Genomic DNA, 21,142 nt, shown 5'->3' with positions numbered 1-21,142 from the left:
TTCCTGCAAATAGTGAGTTCACCATCTGCACAGAAGAGAGCTGAAAACTGAACATTATTTCCTAGGTAGCCAAGAAAACAAATCATATATAAGAATTCAGACCTCTGACCACCTCTGAAGGGGAAAGCTAATGGAAACAACACCTCATTGGGGACATTACTGCATAGCATAACCCATCAGCGACCCTGAGGGAAATGAAACTGAACAGAAACAGAGCTGCATGCAAGACAGGCACTGCCATTTTCATCTCTGAGCCATCATGAAAACAGTCTAATTGGATATGAAGAAAAACAAAATAAATAAACATCATAGGGAAATATTTTCAACCTCCATAAAAAGTCATGAGTAAAGAGAGACAAAGGGAAAGTCATTTGTTTATGGCCATTTGCAATAAATCCAGGGTGTTCTATGAATAATTCAGCCAAGGAAAAATGAGAGAAATCAACTCCAAGGGCTGTATATTCAGCAAGATGTTGTCCTTTGGAAGGAACAAGTCACAGAAAGCATTGTATCAGAAGTTCATTAAACAATTCCTCCAGAAGTCAGAGTTCTCAAGCAACTAAGTGGTAAAGCCTTCCAATCTTCGTTCTTGCCCATTTTGTCTTATCTGGACTGTATTTGTCTCAAATGGCTGGTCATTCTAATTCATGGTTATGTAAGATCCTCTACGCCATGTTTATTTTGTAGTGAGATGGGGTGGGGATGTATGTAATATTTGTCTGCTACTTCAATGTGATGTTTCTAAGTGGTACTTTTGGTGGTCCCTAATAGGATGGAGTATTCGTATTCCACAAATACACATTTTATTATAACAGAACCGAAATGCATTTAAAAAAAAAAACATATGAATACATTATGGGTTTTTTTCAGGGCAAGCATCAGAGGCTGGGTGCAAAATCTTGCTTTCTTTGAAGTCACATGCTCTGCCCATTGCCTATTCTAGTTGAGCTCTGGACAGATTGCAGGGGAAGGCAAACCTTTGCAGGCCAAGACATGGCTTCATAGTAATTCTGTGACGACTATGCTAATACTGGAGTAGGTTCCCCAGCCCTATAAGCAGCCTCCATGGGAAGGAGGATGGAAAGATTCATACAGATGTGGATCCCTTGGCTCACCCTGCCCCTTCTCACCTATGTCCCTTTTCCATCAGCCCCCTGTGCACTGCAGGCAGGAGTCTCTCAGAGACTGATCTGTATGTAACATGGAATTGTGCTCTCTATCCATCTTACACCCTGCCAAATCCTGCTTCCACAGGCAGCAAAATTACACTGGTTCTGCTATTAAGGGAGTACATCAGGGGAAAGACTTGCCCCTGAAGGGCATAAGCTTGTTCATCCTTTTAACAAAATATTTGTTTTCAGAGGGGAGCCCTAGAAAAATAAGACCTGACCCACATAGGTCTTAATACAAACATCTGAAGGGGGTCCACCAAACTGAACTTTGGGGGAGGGAAGATCTCATGATAAGAGATAGGAGCAATGCTTCAGAGACCAGGATTTACTTTATTTCTCTCTCACATATTTCTCATATGACCTTGGGCAAGTCACTTATTTCACTACCTTCATTCATATTTGTAAAGTGCTCTCAGATCCTGGAATAGAAGGTGATGTGTAAGTGCAAAGTACCCTTCCAAAATAATGATAGAGGTTGAACCAGCTTCAGGATCAGGGGAGTGGAAAAGGGGCTTAGAGAAACCTTTCCTTTTCCTTAGGCCCTGTGCCAAATGCAGCTTGACTTGCCACAGGGATCTGGTACAATGATCAAATCTGGCTCAACAGACATAAGCACTGTTAGCTCGGGTTTCTACCCTATCTGTTCATCCAGTGATAATAGGTAAACAAGTTCACCTAAGGTACTTGCTTGCTTCTGAAGACAACGTTATACCAAGGCAATGTTGTACATGATTTATTCTGGATCCAGTTGTGGAAAACAATGCATATATAATTACTGATGTAGGCGGTAGTCAATCTTGTCCTTCCATACGTCAATGCTGGACATTATCTAATTGTATTACCTCAGCAGCCTTCTTTGCCTGGAACCTGAAGCAAGCAAGACACATAAAATAGTGGGGAAACAAGTAATTACAGGATAAAGAAACTTAAAAACTATACAATAGTCAAAAAATACCTTAATGGGCTATTACAATGGGTAAACTGGCTCTATAAAGATAGCTAACCTTCTTCAGGATAAAAATTTCTACAGTGAACTTGTAACCTGAATGAACCCAATGATACAATTAGCTTTATTTTAAATACATAATATATGCTTTCATTTATTACAGGGCATAGCTGAGTAAAATTTTTCATTTCATTATCTCCAACATCCAAAGTAATTAAAAAGGTAGTCCTGCAACATGGAGACTTTTTGGACCGGAATGCTAATAATGACTACTATCTGAGTGTAAAAAATATATACGTGTCAATGAAGACATGTTGTAATTCTAATGGATTTTCCCCCAAAATTCTAAAGTGCTATTCTCCTTGGAAGAGTGATATTTATTTGCCTCAATGACTTCTAGTTTGCATTTGTTCAGTTTTCTATAAAAATATGCTTTTTTTCTAACTGCCAATTATTCAAACTCAGTTTGAGGTTGGAAAGCCAAGCTGCATCTTTCTTTCCAGCTCATCAACACTAGTGAAAAAGATTCTGCAAGCCATAATCTGTCTTCCATTACATCTATGAAATACCTTTGTCAACATTCAGTTGGAAGGGATTGGTGCTACAATTAGAACTCAATTAACAATTGATGCACAAGCTGGAAAAGAATCCTGCTCACTCTCTCAGACGGTATCTGTGTTCTGTACTGATAGCAGGAGTAAAAACCTGCTATCAGTATTTTTGACACTAAAATAAGCAGATGGGTCTCTGAATGGGGAGCAAATTTATGGAGTAAGATGATGATGCTAGTTTACAAAATCGTTTTTGAGTAGAACTGTTCTTTGACTAAGAAAAAAAATCCCTTATCTTGGGGACCCAGAAGGAAATAGGCTTTACAACCGAGTTCTGCAGTACTAGGTGATGTCTCTTCCCAGGGATTTATCTGAACATTTGCTCCAGCTTCCATTTATGTGGGGTTCACACCTGGAATTTCACTTCATAGTACTCTATTTTGGCATGTTTTCTTTGTCTTCTCAGTGTCTGAGTTCATTTAGTCCATTTTTTCAGTTGAATACTTTTTTAAATGTTACTTCATTTTTTTCTCTGTCCATTCTTCTTACATCTCACTCAGACACCACACTCACCCACCCTAGTAATAAGCTTTGCACAAATGCCTACAAAGATAGACAGACAAACATCTCTCCTTTCTCTTCAAACCACTTTTCTGATTCTACCTTGGTCTTCAGCGTATCTCTTTTCCTTTCAGTATTCTCTCTCTTCAGCACAGCTGTTGCTCGCATCTCTGAAAGTCTGACAACATTCATTCAGGTGCCTAAAGGCAGATGTAGATGTCTAACTTTAGGCATACACATTTGAAAATGTTGGCCTTTAAGTTTTAGTTAATTGAAAGCCTGTAATCTCTAGGTATGAAAAGCTGGTTTGGTCTTCCAAATCTATTTACTGAAACTGAGGACAACCGGCATGATCAGTGCTGATTTCTAACCAGGAAGGTAACTGATGTATCCCAAACAGATATCCTGAGCACAAGTTTCCTCTTTTAGAAAAGAAGCAAAGAGTCCTATGGCACTTTATAGACTAACAGACTCATTGGAGCATGAGCTTTCGTGGGTGAATACCCACTTCATCGGACATGCATCCGACGAAGTGGGTATTCACCCACGAGAGCTCATGCTCCAATACATCTGTGAGGGCTTGGCTATACTGGAGAGTTGCAGCGCTGGTGGTGGGTTTACAGCGCTGCAACTTAGTAACTGTCCACACCTGCAAGGCACATCCAGCGCTGCAACTCCCTGGCTGCAGTGCTGGCTGTACACCCGGTCTGCTTGGGGTGTAACGATTGCAGCGCTGGTGATGCAGCGCTGCTCATCAAGTGTGGCCACCAAAAGCGCTGTTATTGGTCTCCAGGGTATTAGGAGGTATCCCAGAATGCCTGCTCACAACAAACCGAAAGAATGGCTGAACTCCGAGCTCGCCTGAGCTGCTTATCTAAAAAACAAACACAGCTCCTGTTTGCTGGAGCGAGCGAGTGGAGGCAGACAGGGGAATTGCTTTGGAAGGTTCACAGCTGTTTGCTTGAAGAGAGAAGTCACACGGCAGAGGGGGAGCGGGGAGTCCGTGTTGAGCAGCTGCTTATGTGGTCTGAAGGCTATTTAGGAGTGCATAATTTGCATTTAGTGAATAAGAGAGGGGTAGGGGGAGGACTCAAAACTCTTAAATTGATTGCAGGTTGGTGATGTGTATGTTCCAGTCCTTAGAACTTGCAAGGCAGGGAGCTGACAGATCCAAAAATCCACACTCTCTATCTCCCCCATGTTCCCCCTCACCCCTCTCTTTTGAAAAGCACGTTGCAGCCACTTGAATGCTGGGATAGCTGCCCACAATACACCAGTCCCAACAGCGCTGCAAATGCTGCAAATGTGGCCACACTGCGGCGCTGGTAGCTGTCAGTGTGGCCACACTGCAGAGCTTTCCCTACACAGCTGTACGAAGACAGCTGTAACTCCCAGCGCTGTACAACTGTAAGTGTAGCTATACCCAGTCTATAAGGTGCCACAGGACTCTTTGCTGCTTTTACAGATCCAGACTAATACAGCTACCCTCTGATACTCTTTTACAAAGTTATAGATGGCAGCAAGTAGTGTTTAGCAAATGGAGTTTTCTGTAGTTCCTCTAATTCCATTTCCTTCTTTGGCAGAAACAGATAAATTTGTTTTTCTGTCAATTACCTAAATCAACACTAAGAGAGCAGAAATAGCCAAGAAATAAAAACAAACGCCATATATGCAGAAAATGATTGATATGCAAAATAACCACAACTGGCTCATGAATTATGGATTATATACTATTGTAGGATGGGCCCCCAGGGGGATGAATATAATGTGCATAACCGTATTACAAGACACTGGTAAAAAACTGAAGGCCACAGCTAGTTAAATGGCATGTGTATTTTTGCTTATGGCTAGTACCTACCTACCTATATGAGTGGAATGTAGCTAAACCTACCAGCACAGTATCAGGAGATCAGAACTAGTTAGTTCAGTTCACTGAATTTGCAACCCCTGAATTTCTAATTTATTCAAACCTAAAGGCTCCAAGTAACAATGTCACACAAACACTGTAATGTAATATACGCCAATTTCATAATGCTGCATGTCCCAGATTCTCACACTGTTGGCCTGCAACCAGATAACTGAGAAAGTGATCTGGAAGGGGAACAGGGAGAAGATTCAACAGGGGCAGGAGAGAAGGCAGTACCAACCATGAAGAGGCAGAAAAGCTGTGGAAGAGAAAAACAACTGAAAATGGAGCAGGTGGGACTAACACAAACCACAGAGAGGGACAAAGAGGAAGGGAAAAAGGTGAGAAGACAACGGAAAAGAGGGATAAAGGAAAAACAGAACATGGAGATGTAAAGGATGAAGAAAAAAGGGACAGAGAGAAGAACAAAGTGGTCAGAGACAGTGGAATAAACAAAAGAACCAGGGCAGATACTAGTGTGGCAACAAAGACTAAGAGGAATGGAGAAGCTAGTTCAGTTTATGCATAGAAACAGGGGGAAAGAAAACAGGGTTCATTTCAGAGATCTGTTGAAGCAGGACAGCATCCCATTTTTGCCCCTTACCTTAGGTCAAATCAGTTGATTTTCTCCCACCACTCTTGTCATTCTCCAATGCCTTCATTCCTGGAGGCAGTGTTTTTGTTAGAGGCCACCAAGACAGACTGTGTCTCATGGAATACATTTTCTTTGTCATTCTGTTCTTGTATCTCAACTGCCTGGATTTTCTGTTTTTGCTTCCTTCTATATTGTCTTTGATCTCTTCTCTCCCTATTTTCATGGTAAATTTTGAATAATGTAGAGGAACTAGAGTAACAGTGTCACAAGTCATTGCAAGTGTGGCAAAAATTATGAATATTCATTGTAGGGTGACCAGATGTGCTGATGTTATAGGGACAGTCCCGATATTTGGGGCTTTTTCTTACATAGGCTCCTATTACCCCCCACCCTCTGTCCCAGTTTTTCACACTTGGTCTCTGGTCACTCTAATTCATTGTCATCTCTTCTTTTATTTCAGCTAGTTGCCAAGTACTACCTTGAAGGTCTATTGTGTAGGGCTCCAATCTGAGTCCACCTGTCAAAATCTTTGAGTCTGACCATATTCCCCACTCTTCCTCTCCAGACTCTTCATCTATGAGAAGTGATGTCCCTGTGGTATGGGATAGAGAAGACAATAGGAAATAAGTTAAGATATGATGCAGCAGATTCACCAGAACACTCTAGACTACTTTGCACCACTTTGACAATGCAAAGCAGCAGTAAATCCATGTTTATCAGCCAGTTAAGCCAGATTTATGGCTGTTTTCTATCTTTGGATATGCGCAAACAAGCCAAAGTGTACCAGTGATTTTAGCCCTAAATCTTTATTTGTCTAAAAGCCCACAGAAGGAGTTGCTTTCTTTGTAGACAATGTCTGCTCTGCACCCTAAAACTCTACCCAGCATTTCTAATCGAAGTTCATCCGGCTGGCATCCATTCCATTATGCCACCTGTTCCCTCACTCACTACTAGCACAATGAAACTCTAAAAATGTCAAAAGTCATGGATATTTTTTAAATAAAGCATCATAATTCTGGAATCCATGACTTCATCCTTATTCATCATGCTCTCCTCAAACACTCAAACAATCCCACCAGCCCCCTAACTCAATATTTAACATTTACTTTTACTCAGCATGAATCACGCTAATATTATTTTTGCAATTAATTTCCTGTTTTAAAATGATAAAACAAAACAAAGGTAGTATTTGGAGACAGAGGTGAGATCTTTCTAAAATTCTGCAGTATAGAATATAACCTATAACAATCTCAATGTATTAAACTTCTGAGACATACAAGCAGGAGAAAGCTATATATAGTGACTTAGCAGAAAATCAACCTTCAGGACAGTCTTCCACAGAGAATCCAAAACTAGTAATAAAATGCCTCTATACTAGAGTGTTGGGAAGTTGTCCACAGGGAGAAGAACTCATGGAAATGAGCTCATATGAAGATTACACAAATGTTAAGAGGTTACTGCTTAACATTACTTAATTTATTAAGAAGGGAGAGTAACAGGTGACAAGGCTGACAAATAACAAGCTTTGGGAGCATGCCTGTCCTTCACTCAACTGCTAGAGTAAAATAGTGGTTGAAGGAGACTTTTCCTTTCCAGGTCCATCCCCTGCCAAATTATTGTTTCTTGGGAAGGGGAGTGAGATAAAAGGAAAAATTTCAGTTCAGTTAGCTATATTCTTCTTCCTATCGAGCAGATCCAGTATATTTGGGTCATACAACCATTTTACAAATTTGCTCTGATTAACTGAATGTCAACCAGCTGGAAAATATCAATGCTTGTGCTAGGATGTTGGAGGATATGCAGAGTAACAGAGAAACATGGCCATCATATTACCCAAAGAGTAGATCCCTATTACAGGGTGCTCGTGAGAGCAGCTGGGAGGGTTATATTTTACAATTCACCCACCTCTATTTATAGCATAGACTAAAGAGGTTCTGCTCTCATATAAGCTTGCAATAACTTGACCACACGTACATCCCATTAGCATTATGTCACTTAGCTCTATGTTCTTGTCACATATCAATAGAAGAATAACCTTGAAAATTTATTGTATGATGTAAATCCCTTGGAAAACTAGGACTTAAAACTAGGGCCATTAGTGTACAAGAAGCAGAACTACTGGCAAGAGGAATTTGTTTCTTACCAGAATGTTGTGTCTCTCTCTATATATCAATAGACAGTTAACAGAAAACTTGCCAGGAGATGGTTTTCAAGAACATTTAGCATTGTTTAAGGGCCAGGTAGTAGGACCAAAAAAAATTCAGTCTTGTTGGACACTGCAAAGAGCTTCCTTTTGTGGAAGCACTATACATTAGCTTTGAACAGTACTCACCAGTTCTTCTATAAGGCCTGACCCTTAGGGAGGGGGAGATGCATTCCATCATGTCATGTGGTGGGAATAGCAGCAGGTATGCTTGGCCATATGTGTAGGGAGCAAAGTGGAAAGCAAGGAAATCCACTGTTAGGCAGAAGATGTTTTTTGCCACATGGATTTACCAAGAGCACATTTTGAGAATATTTTACTGGCTTGCAGAAATGAACATTGGAAACAAAGTATAAATGGTCATAGGTTAACAACCTCCTCCTTCTCTTGATCCCTGAGCTGATCTGTACCAGATATTTGAGGAGGAAAAGACTTATCTCTGGTTTGGAGATTGAGCTTTTTGAATGAAAGAGAGTTGAAAATAGAAAATTAAGGCCAAGCAAATTCAAAGGAGCTAACCCTTTCCTATAGATCAGGAGAAATATCCAGAAGGCACAATGCAGAGCGTAGGCCATTATCACAATTACACATGAGAACTGCTTCTCAGTTTTTATCTTGAGCCACAAATTGTTTAAGGAGAATTTAAATAAAAAATCATCCCTAGTGAAACAGGGGTGCTGAAACAATTTTTCTAGTGGGGGTGCTGAGAGCCATTGAACCAAACTGTAAATCCTGAATATAATGGAAACCACTTCAAGCCGCAGTGTACTGCAGCACCCCCTAGTTCCAGCACCTATGCAATGAAATGTATTTGAGAATAGTCAAGCAAGGCCCCTACCTTCCTGTCTCCGGAGTGCTGCGGTTCCCGCCGTGGCCAGTAGAGGCTTTCGTAGATCGCATCAATTGGAAGCGCCCGCGGGAAGCAGATAGTCCTACCACATCTTTCCCTGGGCAGGTCGGAAAATCCCAGCATCCTCCAAATTGCACTGAATCCTCTTGAGCACAAACGTAGCATCCGTCCTTAACACGTCTGTACTTACCACAAAAACTACTTTCAGATACAAGGGCACAGTGGGAGATCTCTGAGCTTTCCCTCTGAATTAAAGCTCCCTGAGGATCATCGCCCAAGCAACTCTTTGGTGGGGATGGAAGCGAAGAATTCGGGCCACATTGCTAGAGAGCTATTGCTTGATTGTTCAGAAGGAAATTATAACAGGGCAACAGTGAATGAGTCCTGTGGTCGGCTTCAGTGTTCTTTTCCACTGTGATGACAAGTTTCGCAGGGATCCATGTAAGATTGTTTGGGAGTCTCAGATCTGATCAGTGTAATTAATGCTTTAGCTAGAATCGTTCTTTGAAACAAAGCAAAGAGCTCAGTGTGACGGCAAATCAGCAGGTAACAGCTCTGAAGGTGGATCACAATATGTAAACGACAGGTGTTTGAAGGAACATTGGCAGGTCTAATTTGGCCTCCATTTTTAGTTTGTGTAAAAATAAAAAAAAATACCAAGTTCTGCAACCACAAGAACAACAGAAATATTCCTATTACCGGATTACAAAATGTCAATGGAAAGAGATTTTTTTTAAAACGATCAAACATTCCCGTTTCTGAGAGCGCTTGCCATCCAGCCCTTGCAGCAGCCAGCTCGTGCACTGCAGCTGGGGAACGAAATGACCTCAACATCTAAATAATACTGAAAAGTGACATCTGACTGAAAATAAAAAGTAGTTTGCGTTGTCCCAACTGAGTGAAGTGCGAAGGGGAAACTGTGCAGCGCTCAGTGACAACAGACATCGGATTGTTTTCATTCTTTCCGTTTTAAATAGGCTAAGATGTTGTTGGTAAATACAAGGAAGGCACTTTCTGTTAATGCAGACTTTTAAACCTCAGCATCCCTGCAAGAAATGCAGAACGTATTGTCTAGTTTTTAAACTTAATCATATTTGAAGTTAAATACTTTCGGTAACTGAAGAGAAGAAAATATCTTTTTAAATTATAAAATCAAAACCTGCTCACATTATAACCAATGGGACTATTTGCCGAAGCAAGGCGAATAAGTTTAGCCACTGAGTCTTGGGGGGAAAAAAACAGTCAAACAGACACGGTCTCTTTTTCCCCTCCCCCACTTCCCTCCATATTCACAAGCTTAATTAAAATCAACGGAGACCTGTGACCAAAAAATAGACACTCAAATAAATTATTTTGGTCCTGCGCCTGTTCTCTTTCATTCACCCTCTTCTTAAAGCAAATATATACCTATTGGCAACTTTCTCCCTTGGTTTTCATCCTAAACTTAACTGCTGAAACATAATCCATTTGGGAGCTTTATCCCAGCGGGCCTGGGAGGTTTTGTACACCAGAGTTTTAATCCACAGCGGCTCTAAAATGTTTAGCGACCTAGCAAATCTAATTAACATTGCGGGGGGGGGGGGGTGATCTCCTCCACTCTTTGCTCAAGCTATATACCGCTCCAGACTAGGGGTTGCAGGATGGTTCCCCAGAATTGCCAGCATTTGAAATGATTAACGAGGAAATAGCTTAGGATGGCAGTTGTAGGATTGGGGAAAACACTGATTTTTTTTCTGAGATGAGTTCCTAAATATAGGGTCTTTTTTAAATAAAATCCTTCACAAATGCGGGCAACAGCCCCCTCCCCTAGAGTAATAACCCCCCTCGGATCCTAATGTGCCAAAGCTGTCCATAAAGAACTGATCTGTCCAGACTGCAAGGGGCTTCCACTCAGCCCTTGATTCTCGGCTGGCATTTCTCCCTTCCCCCTCATCGTGTGAAGTTCTTCCCCCTTCTGCAAAGTGCGTTTTAGGTAAAGGGCATGTCAGTGTCTCCTGGGGACAAGTCACAACGGCACAGCAATGCGGCACCAGCACCCAGGCCAAATCTGTCCTAAAACAGAGGAGACTCTCGCCTATAAATGCTGCCCTCTGCATAAAATAATGGTCCCTTCCAGCGGTCTCTGGGCAAATGACATATCAGGAGAGGAGTCAGAGCCCTGGGCTTTGGGGCAGAGGATGGGCACTGAACTGTAGGATAAGCTGCTGAGGCCGAGGTGGGGAGCCCACGGAATCCTGTAACAAACACTAAGAGCGCGGTGCAAGATGAGCACGAGCCTGCAGGGTGGGGCCAAAGGGGACTCTGCATTTGGTCAGAGCAGCCCTTGGAAAGCCACAGGTTATCTCCGGAGCCTGCACCCAAGAGGCACTGTAGAGTCCAGGCTCAAAAAGGCTCTTTTTCCTACGCAGCCTCAGCTCTTGAGACTATGAAGTGAAGGTTCCCCTTTCATTTCCTCCGAACTGAAAACCTGAGCAAATGTGGACTCATTCACTTCAACCCGCCAGACTTTCTCAGGGCTTATTGAAGTAACCAGTGGAGTGAGACTTTACGACAGAGGGAAAGATGTAGATTTTCCCGATGATTCCTAACGACAGTTCCTCCCATCGGAGCAATAGATTTCAAGGGAGTATTTACATGGTGTGTTTGTGGAAAATAACCTTTACTTACACGGACACCCATTTTCATCTTACCTCTCAGGAGTAGCTGACTGTAAAGTGTTCTAGCAGTGTTCAGTTATACTGTTTAAACCTCTCTCTTGCGGTTTCTTTTTTTCCTGCTGTCCATATTTAATTTGCTCGGACATCTGGGCTGTGGCAGGGTTATTCAATGAGCAGGCAATATAGTAACAGGAAGTCGCCTCTAAAGACTGGATCCGAATTTTACTTTTATTATTAACTCTTTTAAACTAAGCAAAGCTCGTTTAATGGCACTAAATTATTATTACACTACACTGGTAATAATGATCCTTATACAGATAACAGAACATTCCATTACACTGCACAGCGCGTTTTGTTGGCGGTGATTTCCTATTTCCACCACTCTGTATGTTCTAAGAGTAATTATTTTGATTCTTCTTATCCAACGTTACCTATGAGGGCAAAACGAGCTAATTCACTGTTCTCGCTCATGCATTGACTCGGGGCTATCCCACCAAGGTTAATCACGTCTAAGCAATGAATCTCGCTCGAACTGAAAAACATCAAGCGCCTTTCCTCCCAAAGGCAAAGGAAACTTCCCAGAAGGTGTGCACTTCCCGGAAGACACTGACATCTATCATTCACGGACAGGTCGGGAATTGGCTAAGGTGTGTCTGTTGCTTTGTAAATCAAAGGGTAACTTGTACCGACCTTACACAGCCAGCAATGTTGTGGAGCCTACACAACAGGGACTTAAGGAGGTGCCTTTGACTTTTTCAAGTTAAGATTTCAAAACCCGTTGTGTAGACACAAGCACCCTGTCTGGAAATTCTTCGACACCCTTTTGTTGTAAGTGTGGTACTCGTTTGAGCTGGATCCACCAAAGCATTTGAGCACGTGCTTAGTGTTAAGCATGCGAGGAGTCCCACTGAAACTTGAGTGCTTTGCTGAATCGGCTCCTTAGTTTTTGTTGCGTCTAAGTTGGCTCCGCTTCCACATGAAAAACACCTGCAGAGCGATACATTTTCGTTTTAAATGTTAAAAAAACGAGAGACACCCTTCTTGATTGATTTGACATCAAACAACGTTAAATCAGTTAAACCAGACGCCGAAACGCGCAGAAATCTTTCCCCTTCAGACACAGAGAAATGCATGGACATTCTGCTTTTTTCCAGCCCCTGGACTGACTACCTAGACTATCTCATCTGGTTCCCATCTGGGAGGCATGCTAGCACGTGTTTAAAAAGACACTGTTAAATTTGGAGAGCCCTGAGCTGCTCCTGGAGTTCCCAGCCCCCGCAATCCAGCTGATGAGGAAAGGCGCTGTGGTTTTGGTGGCACCGTTTGCACTGGGATTGGCACCATTTGATTGACAAATTCTCCCATTCTTCCACATCTTGAGTGTTATCAAACGAATTGTGTGGGGTCACAAGCTATTGAAGAACCGTCGATGTAGCCGCAGAGAAGAGAATAAAACATTCTGCAAACACAGGGTGCAGACGGTGGCATTCTCATGAATATGCTTCCAACAGGCGAAATGCATTTCATCTTTCTTCCTCCTCCTCCTCCTCCTCCTTAGCATTTCCTTTTCGCTCAAGCGCGCTAGTAGACCTCATCACCAGGTAAAAGAACATACCGCTGCCAGGCAGTGAGGTAGGATCAAATCAGGGAGTTCGGAAAGGCTGGATTTCAATTGCTCTGAAGGCAGCTCTCTCAAAACTAAGGTCGGAAAGGTCCTTTAAAAACAAAAAATAAACTTTCCTGATAGTTGCACAGGAGACTGAACTACCGTGCTGTAATTAACTTGAGTGCCTCAGTGATAGCATTCCACTAGGATAACTTATTTTGCTAAAAAGTGTATGAAAGTCATATGATTTGCAATAAACAATCCGTGTGTGTGTGTGTGTGTGTGTGTGTGTGTGTGTGTGTGTGTGTAAGCTAAATGACAATGACAAAAAGCGAGTTTTACCTTTATACATATCAGAGACGCAGGACACACATAACATTCACATCAACTTTCCTTTCCATGATCCAGCGCAAAGCCACCTCCTCACTGATCGGGTTAATCTAACTGAGGAATATTTGGAGGCCATTCGTTCGAACAGGAGGACAAACAAGAATGATGAACCAGAAATTTTTTGAAAAAGGAATAATTTCAACACATTAAAACGGCACACCTGCACCAAGACCTGCTACTGTAGCGTATGCGCAGAATTACCGTCAGATAGGAAGCCCGCGCTATATTAAACGGCTATTAGACATTACTCGGAAAGATACAGGTTCCAGTGATATTTCGTAGGAAAGGCAAAACACGAGGATTTTTAGACGTGTCATATGCATAGCTAATATCCTGAATAGAAAACATCCCTTTTCCTTACCACTAACAATAACTTTTTGCAATAATTAATTTGGGATTAATAATTGAGTAGTTTTGGAATTAGGTAAAATGTAATGTAAACTCCTTTCAAAAATGTATTATTCTTGCCTGCATATGCTGCAGAATTAGTATTTTTCCATATACTTTTATGTCCTGTTCCTTTGCTAACGTAATAAAATACGGAGGAGATTTATGTGGAAAATCCGGGAAAAAAGCTTCAAATTTTTAACTGAATATTCTCATCGAGAGCATTGAAATAAATATGTAAAAAAATGACAGCTTAATGCAATTATCCCTTGGCAACGCCAACGAAGGAAATGTGCCACGTAATTAGAAAGATGAACTAAAAACGTGAAAAAGAAAACAGGACGTCTCCAAAGCAGACGCATTTCTAACCAAAAATTATTCTTCCCAGATGAAGATGTGCTGTAGGCAACACAACAGACTCACAACAAACCCTCTTTTCGGTATTAAGGCTGGAGATAACCTGGTGCCTAAAGAAGCAGTTGAACTGATGCAGAGGAACTGATGGCATGACAGAAAAAAAGTTCCACCGATTATATGTGTGTGGAAAAGCTCACCTCTTGCAGAGCTCTAAAGTATAATCAAGGCGCAGGCTTTCACTTGAAGGGTGTTAATTCTCATACGGGAACCTACTTTCTCCTAAACCGTTTCTTGCCTACTGAATGAGAGCCTCCCAATTGAAGTAAAATGATCCTTATGTCTAATATCAAGCACAGTCACAAAGCGACTGGCCATTTATGCTGCCACTTTAGACAAAGATATTTAGTTATTCCCGGGTAGCAAGTGCACTTTTGCATATTTAAGCAGGAACAAGTAGAGTACAAACATATTTACGAGTGCAATTATTAAATAGTCATTTGATGCTTTAAAGTCACTAGGTTAACTGCACCTTTGCTGTAATTTTCTTAATATTCAGATAATCCATTTATTAAATTAGTTCCCAATCCTTTGGGCCAGTGTGTTAAAATTCATGGAAGGTTTTTCGTTGTGTTCAGGAGAGACACTGAAATGTGTGATTTGTAGTTACTGTAAAAGTTGGAAGATTCCTTCAAAGTCTTGGCAATAATCTGAGTCACATTAACTATTCGAGACATATATATGTATTAATATGAATGGACTCTACATTTACTTAAAACTAGATTGGGCAAAATACAGTATCACACATTTCAAGGAACCAAACCTTCATTGGCAGGATGATGGACCAGATGACCAAATAGGTCTTTTCCATCCCTAACTTCCTTGATTCATAAATAACCTTAGAAACCATATTTAGCGGTGCCATAGGAAGCCTCTGACACTGCTCCTACTAGAAAATGGCAAATGACATTTTGTTTGAAGATATTTTTCAACAATCTGTCACCTATCATTACTTTACGTATTTGCAAGCAAGCTTCCATCTCTCTTCAAAGTAAAAAGTAGGCAAAACGATCTGATGATTTAATGCAAGGAACCAGACGCTGATTGTGGCGTTGCATTTGAAGACTTATTAATAACATATGCTATAGAGAAACCTGCTCTGCAAAGGTTGTTAAAATGCAGGTGCTGTTCACTAGTCAGGCTTTATACCTGACAATCTTTTGGGCATCTCTAGGACCCTTGGTATTGTGCAATGCCCAGTGTTGGAAACGGTGCCTCAGATATGAACGTTAGATTCTCAAACTATTCTAGGAGAGATTTCTCTCTTCAATGTTTCTTTAAAGTCTAACTTGTGGGGAAGGAGGGAGTGAGGGGGGAAGCGAGGGGAAATAAATCCCTTTGTTCCATAATGTTAAACCCTATCTAGCTATCCCTCACAAAGGCTGAGGCTATAATGTTAGGAGTCGGAATAGAATTGTAAGTAATTTATCTTTAACTCAGCAAATTTGTCTTTACAAATGCCATAAAATTCCCCACCCATAATGCTGCCACCCCAGAAGAATAAAATAAAATTACTTGTGCTCGCGGGGTCTTTAAAAAAAAAGACATTAAAAATCCTGACAAGTAAAACTTAAAGGTGTTTACCTTGTCATCAGCATGTAAGCTAATTATCTTGGGCAAGATGTAGGCTTCTATTGTCTTGTTGCTTTAGTGCCTATGCCCCGCCTCTGGTGGCAGCCTAAAACCTGGCGTCTGGCTAAAACAAACGAAAGGCAGCCCTGAGCCTCCACTCAATCCAATTAAGGCGGACTTCGTCCACTCGGTTACGTGTACATCCAACAAGATCGGCGTTAAGGCAACACCAGAATATTTGGCAAAAAAGATTTGCCTCCCCTTCCCCCTTTTTTTTTCAGCCGCCGAATCATGTCGATGAGCCCAAAGCATACGACTCCTTTCTCAGTGTCTGACATCTTGAGTCCCTTGGAGGAAAGCTACAAGAAAGTGGGCATGGAGGGTAGCAACTTGGGGGCTCCCTTGGCAGCCTACAGGCAGTCTCAGGTTTCTCAGCCAGCAATGCAGCAGCACCCCATGGGCCACAACGGGACAGTGACTGCTGCCTACCATATGACAGCGGCAGGCGTCCCCCAACTCTCCCATACCACTATGGGGGGCTACTGCAACGGCAACCTAGGCAACATGGGCGAGCTTCCACCTTACCAGGAGACTATGAGGAACAGTGCTTCAGCCACAGGATGGTACGGGGCCAATCCGGACCCCCGCTTCTCTACAAGTAAGTGAGCCCCGTAACCAGCGGGGGAAACTTTACGCACAGCTCCAGTGTAGCGACTTGGAGAACCCATGTACAGTGCGGGTTTGGAACGAGGGGCGGGGAGGAACAAGGGGGGAAAGTGGCTTGAAGTCGAAACCAGGTCAGCCCAAAGAGCTGGATCGCGGCAGGGCTGTCTAGGATAGATACGATCGGTATTTTATTTTTTCGGCTTCCCTGGCTCCTGTCCTGTTTTAGCTCTTCCTCGATAGCCCCTGTCTCTCGCTTTCCATTTCACCCCCGGTTCGGGGGTTGCTTCACTGACAGGGAAGGTATCCGGCCCCAGTGAGCCAGCGCTCCCTTGCCGAAGAAGAACCGACGGGGGAAATGCCCCACGATAGGAGCGATTTCATTGTAGGCGAGGAAACATTTGGGTGGCTGTGTCCCTGGGGGGGGGTCTCTTCCCAAGCCTCCTGCAATAAAACCTTGCAGATAAGGGCGATAGAGAACGGAGACGCGGAAAACATTGTCATTAGGGCAAGGGACTCGTTTAGATACATTCAAACACCTCCCAACCTAAATTCCCAATAATTCGCAACTAAATCGACCCCTCAAGCTACTTATTGACCTACCGTGTCTCAGCCCCCCACATGCCCGGCTTAACACAGAAGGTGGTGGAAGGGGGAACTCGGGTGTATTCGTTTAATAAGGCTCTAGGAGCGAGATGTTTTCTTCTTACGGAGAGTGGTTCGAAAGGGGTGTGAGACCCGTTTGAAGGTGGAAACTTGTTGTATGTTCCTAGCACTGCTTTTGTTTCGTTCTCTTTCGCTATGGTCCAGCTCTCGGATAGCCCGTGTTTGTACATACTCAGTTATTGGTGAAGGTTTTGCTCCGTATGACCCCCTAAGTGTTTGGAATAGTACAGAGACAGGTGGGGGGGGAGTGTAAATCGTTATCAAACTGTACCCTGCTAGTAACACAGCGTGCAGCGGTATACGGCCCGCCTGGCTAGGTGGTGGGCCAGTACCAATGCAACCGGCTTAGGTGGGGTTCGAATAGATTTTGACAGGGAAGGTGATTAATCGGGGAGAGGATCTTGGCTTTGGAGTCACTATTCCAAAAGCGTTTCTCGCCCAGGCAGTCCTGTGCCGCTAACCGTGTTGCTTAAAATGTGTGATCTTCTTGATTTTAGTATCCCGCTTTATGGGGCCGTCTTCTGGAATGAACATGGGCGGCATGGGGAGCTTGAGCTCGCTGGGAGACGTTAGCAAGAGCATGGCACCTCTCCAGAGCACTCCGCGGAGGAAACGCAGGGTCCTTTTCTCCCAGGCCCAGGTTTACGAGCTGGAGAGACGTTTCAAGCAGCAGAAATACCTCTCGGCTCCGGAGAGAGAGCATTTAGCCAGCATGATACATCTCACTCCGACTCAGGTCAAAATCTGGTTTCAGAACCACCGCTACAAGATGAAACGCCAGGCCAAAGACAAAGCTGCGCAGCAGCAGATGCAGCAGGACAACAGCTCTTGCCAACAGCAGCAGTCTCCCAGAAGAGTGGCGGTGCCCGTGCTTGTAAAGGATGGCAAGCCCTGTCAAGCCGGCTCCAACACACCGACGGCAGCTCTCCAGACCCATCAGCAGCAGGCAGCTGCAGCAATCACAGTGGCTACCAATGGCAACAGCCTGGGACAGCATCAGAGCCACCAGCCGAACAGTGCTGGGCAGTCTCCAGACCTGGGACAGCACTCAGCCAGCCCTTCGTCTCTCCAGAGCCAGGTCTCCAGTTTGTCTCACTTAAACTCTTCTAGTTCTGACTATGGCACTGCCATGTCTTGCTCTACCTTGCTTTACGGTAGGACCTGGTGAAAGGATTTTTTTTTTTTTTGTAAAGAAAGCTCAGAGGCGCCCAGTCACACAACTCTCTGCCCTGTTCAAACTATTTTATTTTTATTTTTTAACGAGCGGTTCTTTGAGGAACCCCTAACAGAGAGACAGAGAGTGACTTTTAGGTTGTTAAATGGGTATTTAATAAAAACAAAATAAATCATGGAGCAGTTGCAGAACGGAGCCCATGAGTGTCATGGTCTGAAGGCTTGGATTTCAAATGTACACTTTGTCAGCGAATAGACCTTGCATGTAAATATAGAGATTTTCGGAGGGGAGGGGGTGGGCGTTTCCCCCAAAAAAACCATTCGTGTCACCCAGACAAAAGGAAAGGCCCTCTTTCTACTCCCCCAGCCCAGCCGCCAGGGCCCGCGGATGGAGAGATTGATTCGTCACAGCTTGGCATTTTTTTCTTCCCTTACTTTTGGTGTGAACCTGTAGCTGTATAATGCTGTCAAAAGTTGGGCTAACCCCATAGTTTTTAGTAACCTGTATATTTTGTTGTAAAGAAAAAAAAATACAATCAACCAAATCAAACCAAAACACACACCCGACCTTTTTTATGGACATTGGACGATCCGTGTAAATCCTTTGGCAGTTTGTTATTTCCGCACGTCTCCTCTTTCTGTTGTAAACTTATGTAGATATTTGGCTTAAATATAGTTCCTAAGAAGCTTCTAATAAATTATACACATTCCAAATATTCTTTTTATTATTATGATTATTTCCCTTGGCTTTCCCCCGTAGATCTCTCTCCCCACCCCCGAAAACAAGTCAGGATGCTCATAAATACTGACACTAACAGCAAAAAGGCCCAAATCTTGCGCCCGCTGAAGTCAGTGGGGAAGTTCGGCCCATTGGTGTCAATGGGAAGCAGGATCAGGCCCATGGTCTGGAGAAGTGATAAGCGAATATACGTGATAACTATATTCCTGTTTTATCTAATGAAGGAATCGAGTCCGAATTGATTAGCCAGATATCAGGCTAGGGAGTCCACAGCACATGGCTGGTAATTCATAGATAAAGGAAAATATTCCAGAAGCAGTCACTGCAATTCCAAAAGGCATTTAAGAGAAGTTAAACGGCTGAGGTTGTTAGAAACAAACTAACGAGTAGCCAGCCCACTGACAGATTAGCAAGTGCAACCGTTTTAAAGCGTGTCCAGTTTTAATAACTTGTACAAAGATCATTTCTACCAGGTTTTATGTACTTGTATTTTAAGGAAAGTATAGTCACCTTATTTATAATCAAAATAAAATGGTAGTTTATTGTGTCCGGCGTGTAGTTTGAATTAACTTTTTTTTTTTTATAAAACTGTATTTCATTTTACACACAGGCGCAAACGCATCACTTCAGTTTTTCCCTGCAGCTTTCATCCTTACAAAACAGGCAGGGGAACTACTTTGCTGGGAGCGCATTTCTTTTTAACGCAGATTGCTTTTGCTTTGGTGCCTGGACTAGGCTGTAAAGACACAGGTGAAGGGGGGTGGGGTGTATGTTTGTAGCTGAGAAACAGACGTGCATGTGTTAGTGATGTCAACACTATAGGGATTCAAGAGAGATATGTGTTAACTTCGGTGTAAACGGACAAAGTAGATATTGTGAAATAGCTTTTAACAAATATATTAAATTCACAAGCCTTTTGGCCCATTATTCCTTTTCTGAGTGTAACTGAAAATCCAAAGTGCCCAGTGTTAACCTATCCCATCAAGGATCTCAGACCCTAATTTCCTCCAAATCGCCGCCTTAGTTGTAATTTTCCCTCCGATTTTTAAATTAAAACGCAGAACTAAATCTCATAATTCAAAGATTTCTGAAATGCTGAAGAATCACGAACCAGTGCCTGTTATTTGAAACGGAGTGAGAAAGGAGTTAACCAGGAGTGGAAACAAGCAAACAAATCTACAGTTTTTGTAGCAGCGCCGGAGGGCTCTCATCATCTTCGATACCCTTGTGTTACTGAGAGCTTGGATAAGAAAAAGGAAATCGAGTAAAAAGATTGCCGGATCCTTCTGTTAAACAGGAGGACATCACGTGCGTCAGCGGGAATTTCAAGCCCCTAGATTTTCATAGAATTCCGTAGGTTGATAGAGGAAGATTATCAACTGGGCTAGAACATATTTTAACGTTACTTTTTTCTCTATTACCCGAATATTAATTTCAGATGTATAAGTACACTTCAAAACTAGCATTCACAGCGCCTAAACTAAGTGCTCGGTGCTGTCATTTAAAATAGAAATACACGGGAAAATTGGTTGGAATTTCTTTGAGATGTTAAACTTCTGTTCTTAGGTCCTGCCCCAAGGGGAGATCTGTGCATATTTAATGCTATACATTTTAGTAGGTCTAGCTCCTCTCTCCCGATGTTAAAGAAATCCTATGCTTAAATCGACATTTGCCCTTTCTTGGGATTTCTTTTAGAGTCCTTCCAAAAACGGGGAATTTTCCAACGCGAGGGGAACTAGCAATAATTGCAAAATCCTAGAACTATTTTCATGGAAGGGAGAACTAAAGTTGACATGTTTAGTGTGGAACCAGCTAGCGACTTAACAGAACAGACTTTGGGCAATAAATGAATTTTATTGTATCTAGACAACCTCATAAATACACATTTGGTGGTGGGTGTAATTACTGTAATGGATTATTATGTACACTGGCTTATCTTTCTTAAACTAAATTTAGTTTCGATTAAATAAACTCGTTTCCACTTTGTCTGATGTCGGCTTAGTTTAAAGTCTGTTTACTTGTTCCACAGAAAGGTGAATTCATCTCTTTATAAAGCACTAGAGACCAAGCAAACACAATTCAAACTGTATT

The 21,142-nt window shown here is 42.5% G+C and overlaps 1 protein-coding gene and 1 long non-coding RNA gene across 2 annotated transcripts in view; one reads left to right on the top strand and one right to left on the bottom strand.

The window, feature by feature from the left end:
- LOC127051562 (uncharacterized) overlaps nucleotides 1–15,928 on the bottom strand; it is a 36,727-nt gene extending 20,799 nt beyond the window's left edge. The window contains exons 1-3 of the long non-coding RNA XR_007774513.1: nucleotides 15,823–15,928; nucleotides 6,210–6,323; nucleotides 1,848–2,039 (exon numbers count right to left, since the gene is read on the bottom strand). This is a non-coding gene — a long non-coding RNA (uncharacterized LOC127051562). The remainder of the gene's footprint in view (nucleotides 1–1,847; nucleotides 2,040–6,209; nucleotides 6,324–15,822) is intronic.
- Nucleotides 15,929–16,002: 74 nt separating this feature from the next.
- NKX2-1 (NK2 homeobox 1) lies at nucleotides 16,003–19,830 on the top strand. The gene is made up of 2 exons (XM_050953945.1): nucleotides 16,003–16,468; nucleotides 17,637–19,830. The coding sequence occupies exons 1-2, from the start codon at nucleotides 16,102–16,104 to the stop codon at nucleotides 18,305–18,307; spliced, it is 1,038 nt and encodes a 345-aa protein (XP_050809902.1). The 5' UTR covers nucleotides 16,003–16,101; the 3' UTR covers nucleotides 18,308–19,830.
- Nucleotides 19,831–21,142: the final 1,312 nt, after the last annotated feature.

The sequence above is a fragment of the Gopherus flavomarginatus genome, chromosome 5, assembly GCF_025201925.1.
Source record: "Gopherus flavomarginatus isolate rGopFla2 chromosome 5, rGopFla2.mat.asm, whole genome shotgun sequence".
NCBI lineage: Eukaryota > Metazoa > Chordata > Testudines > Testudinidae > Gopherus > Gopherus flavomarginatus.
The sequence above is the reverse complement of the archived record's forward strand: the minus strand, read 5'-3'. Positions and strand labels throughout refer to the sequence as shown.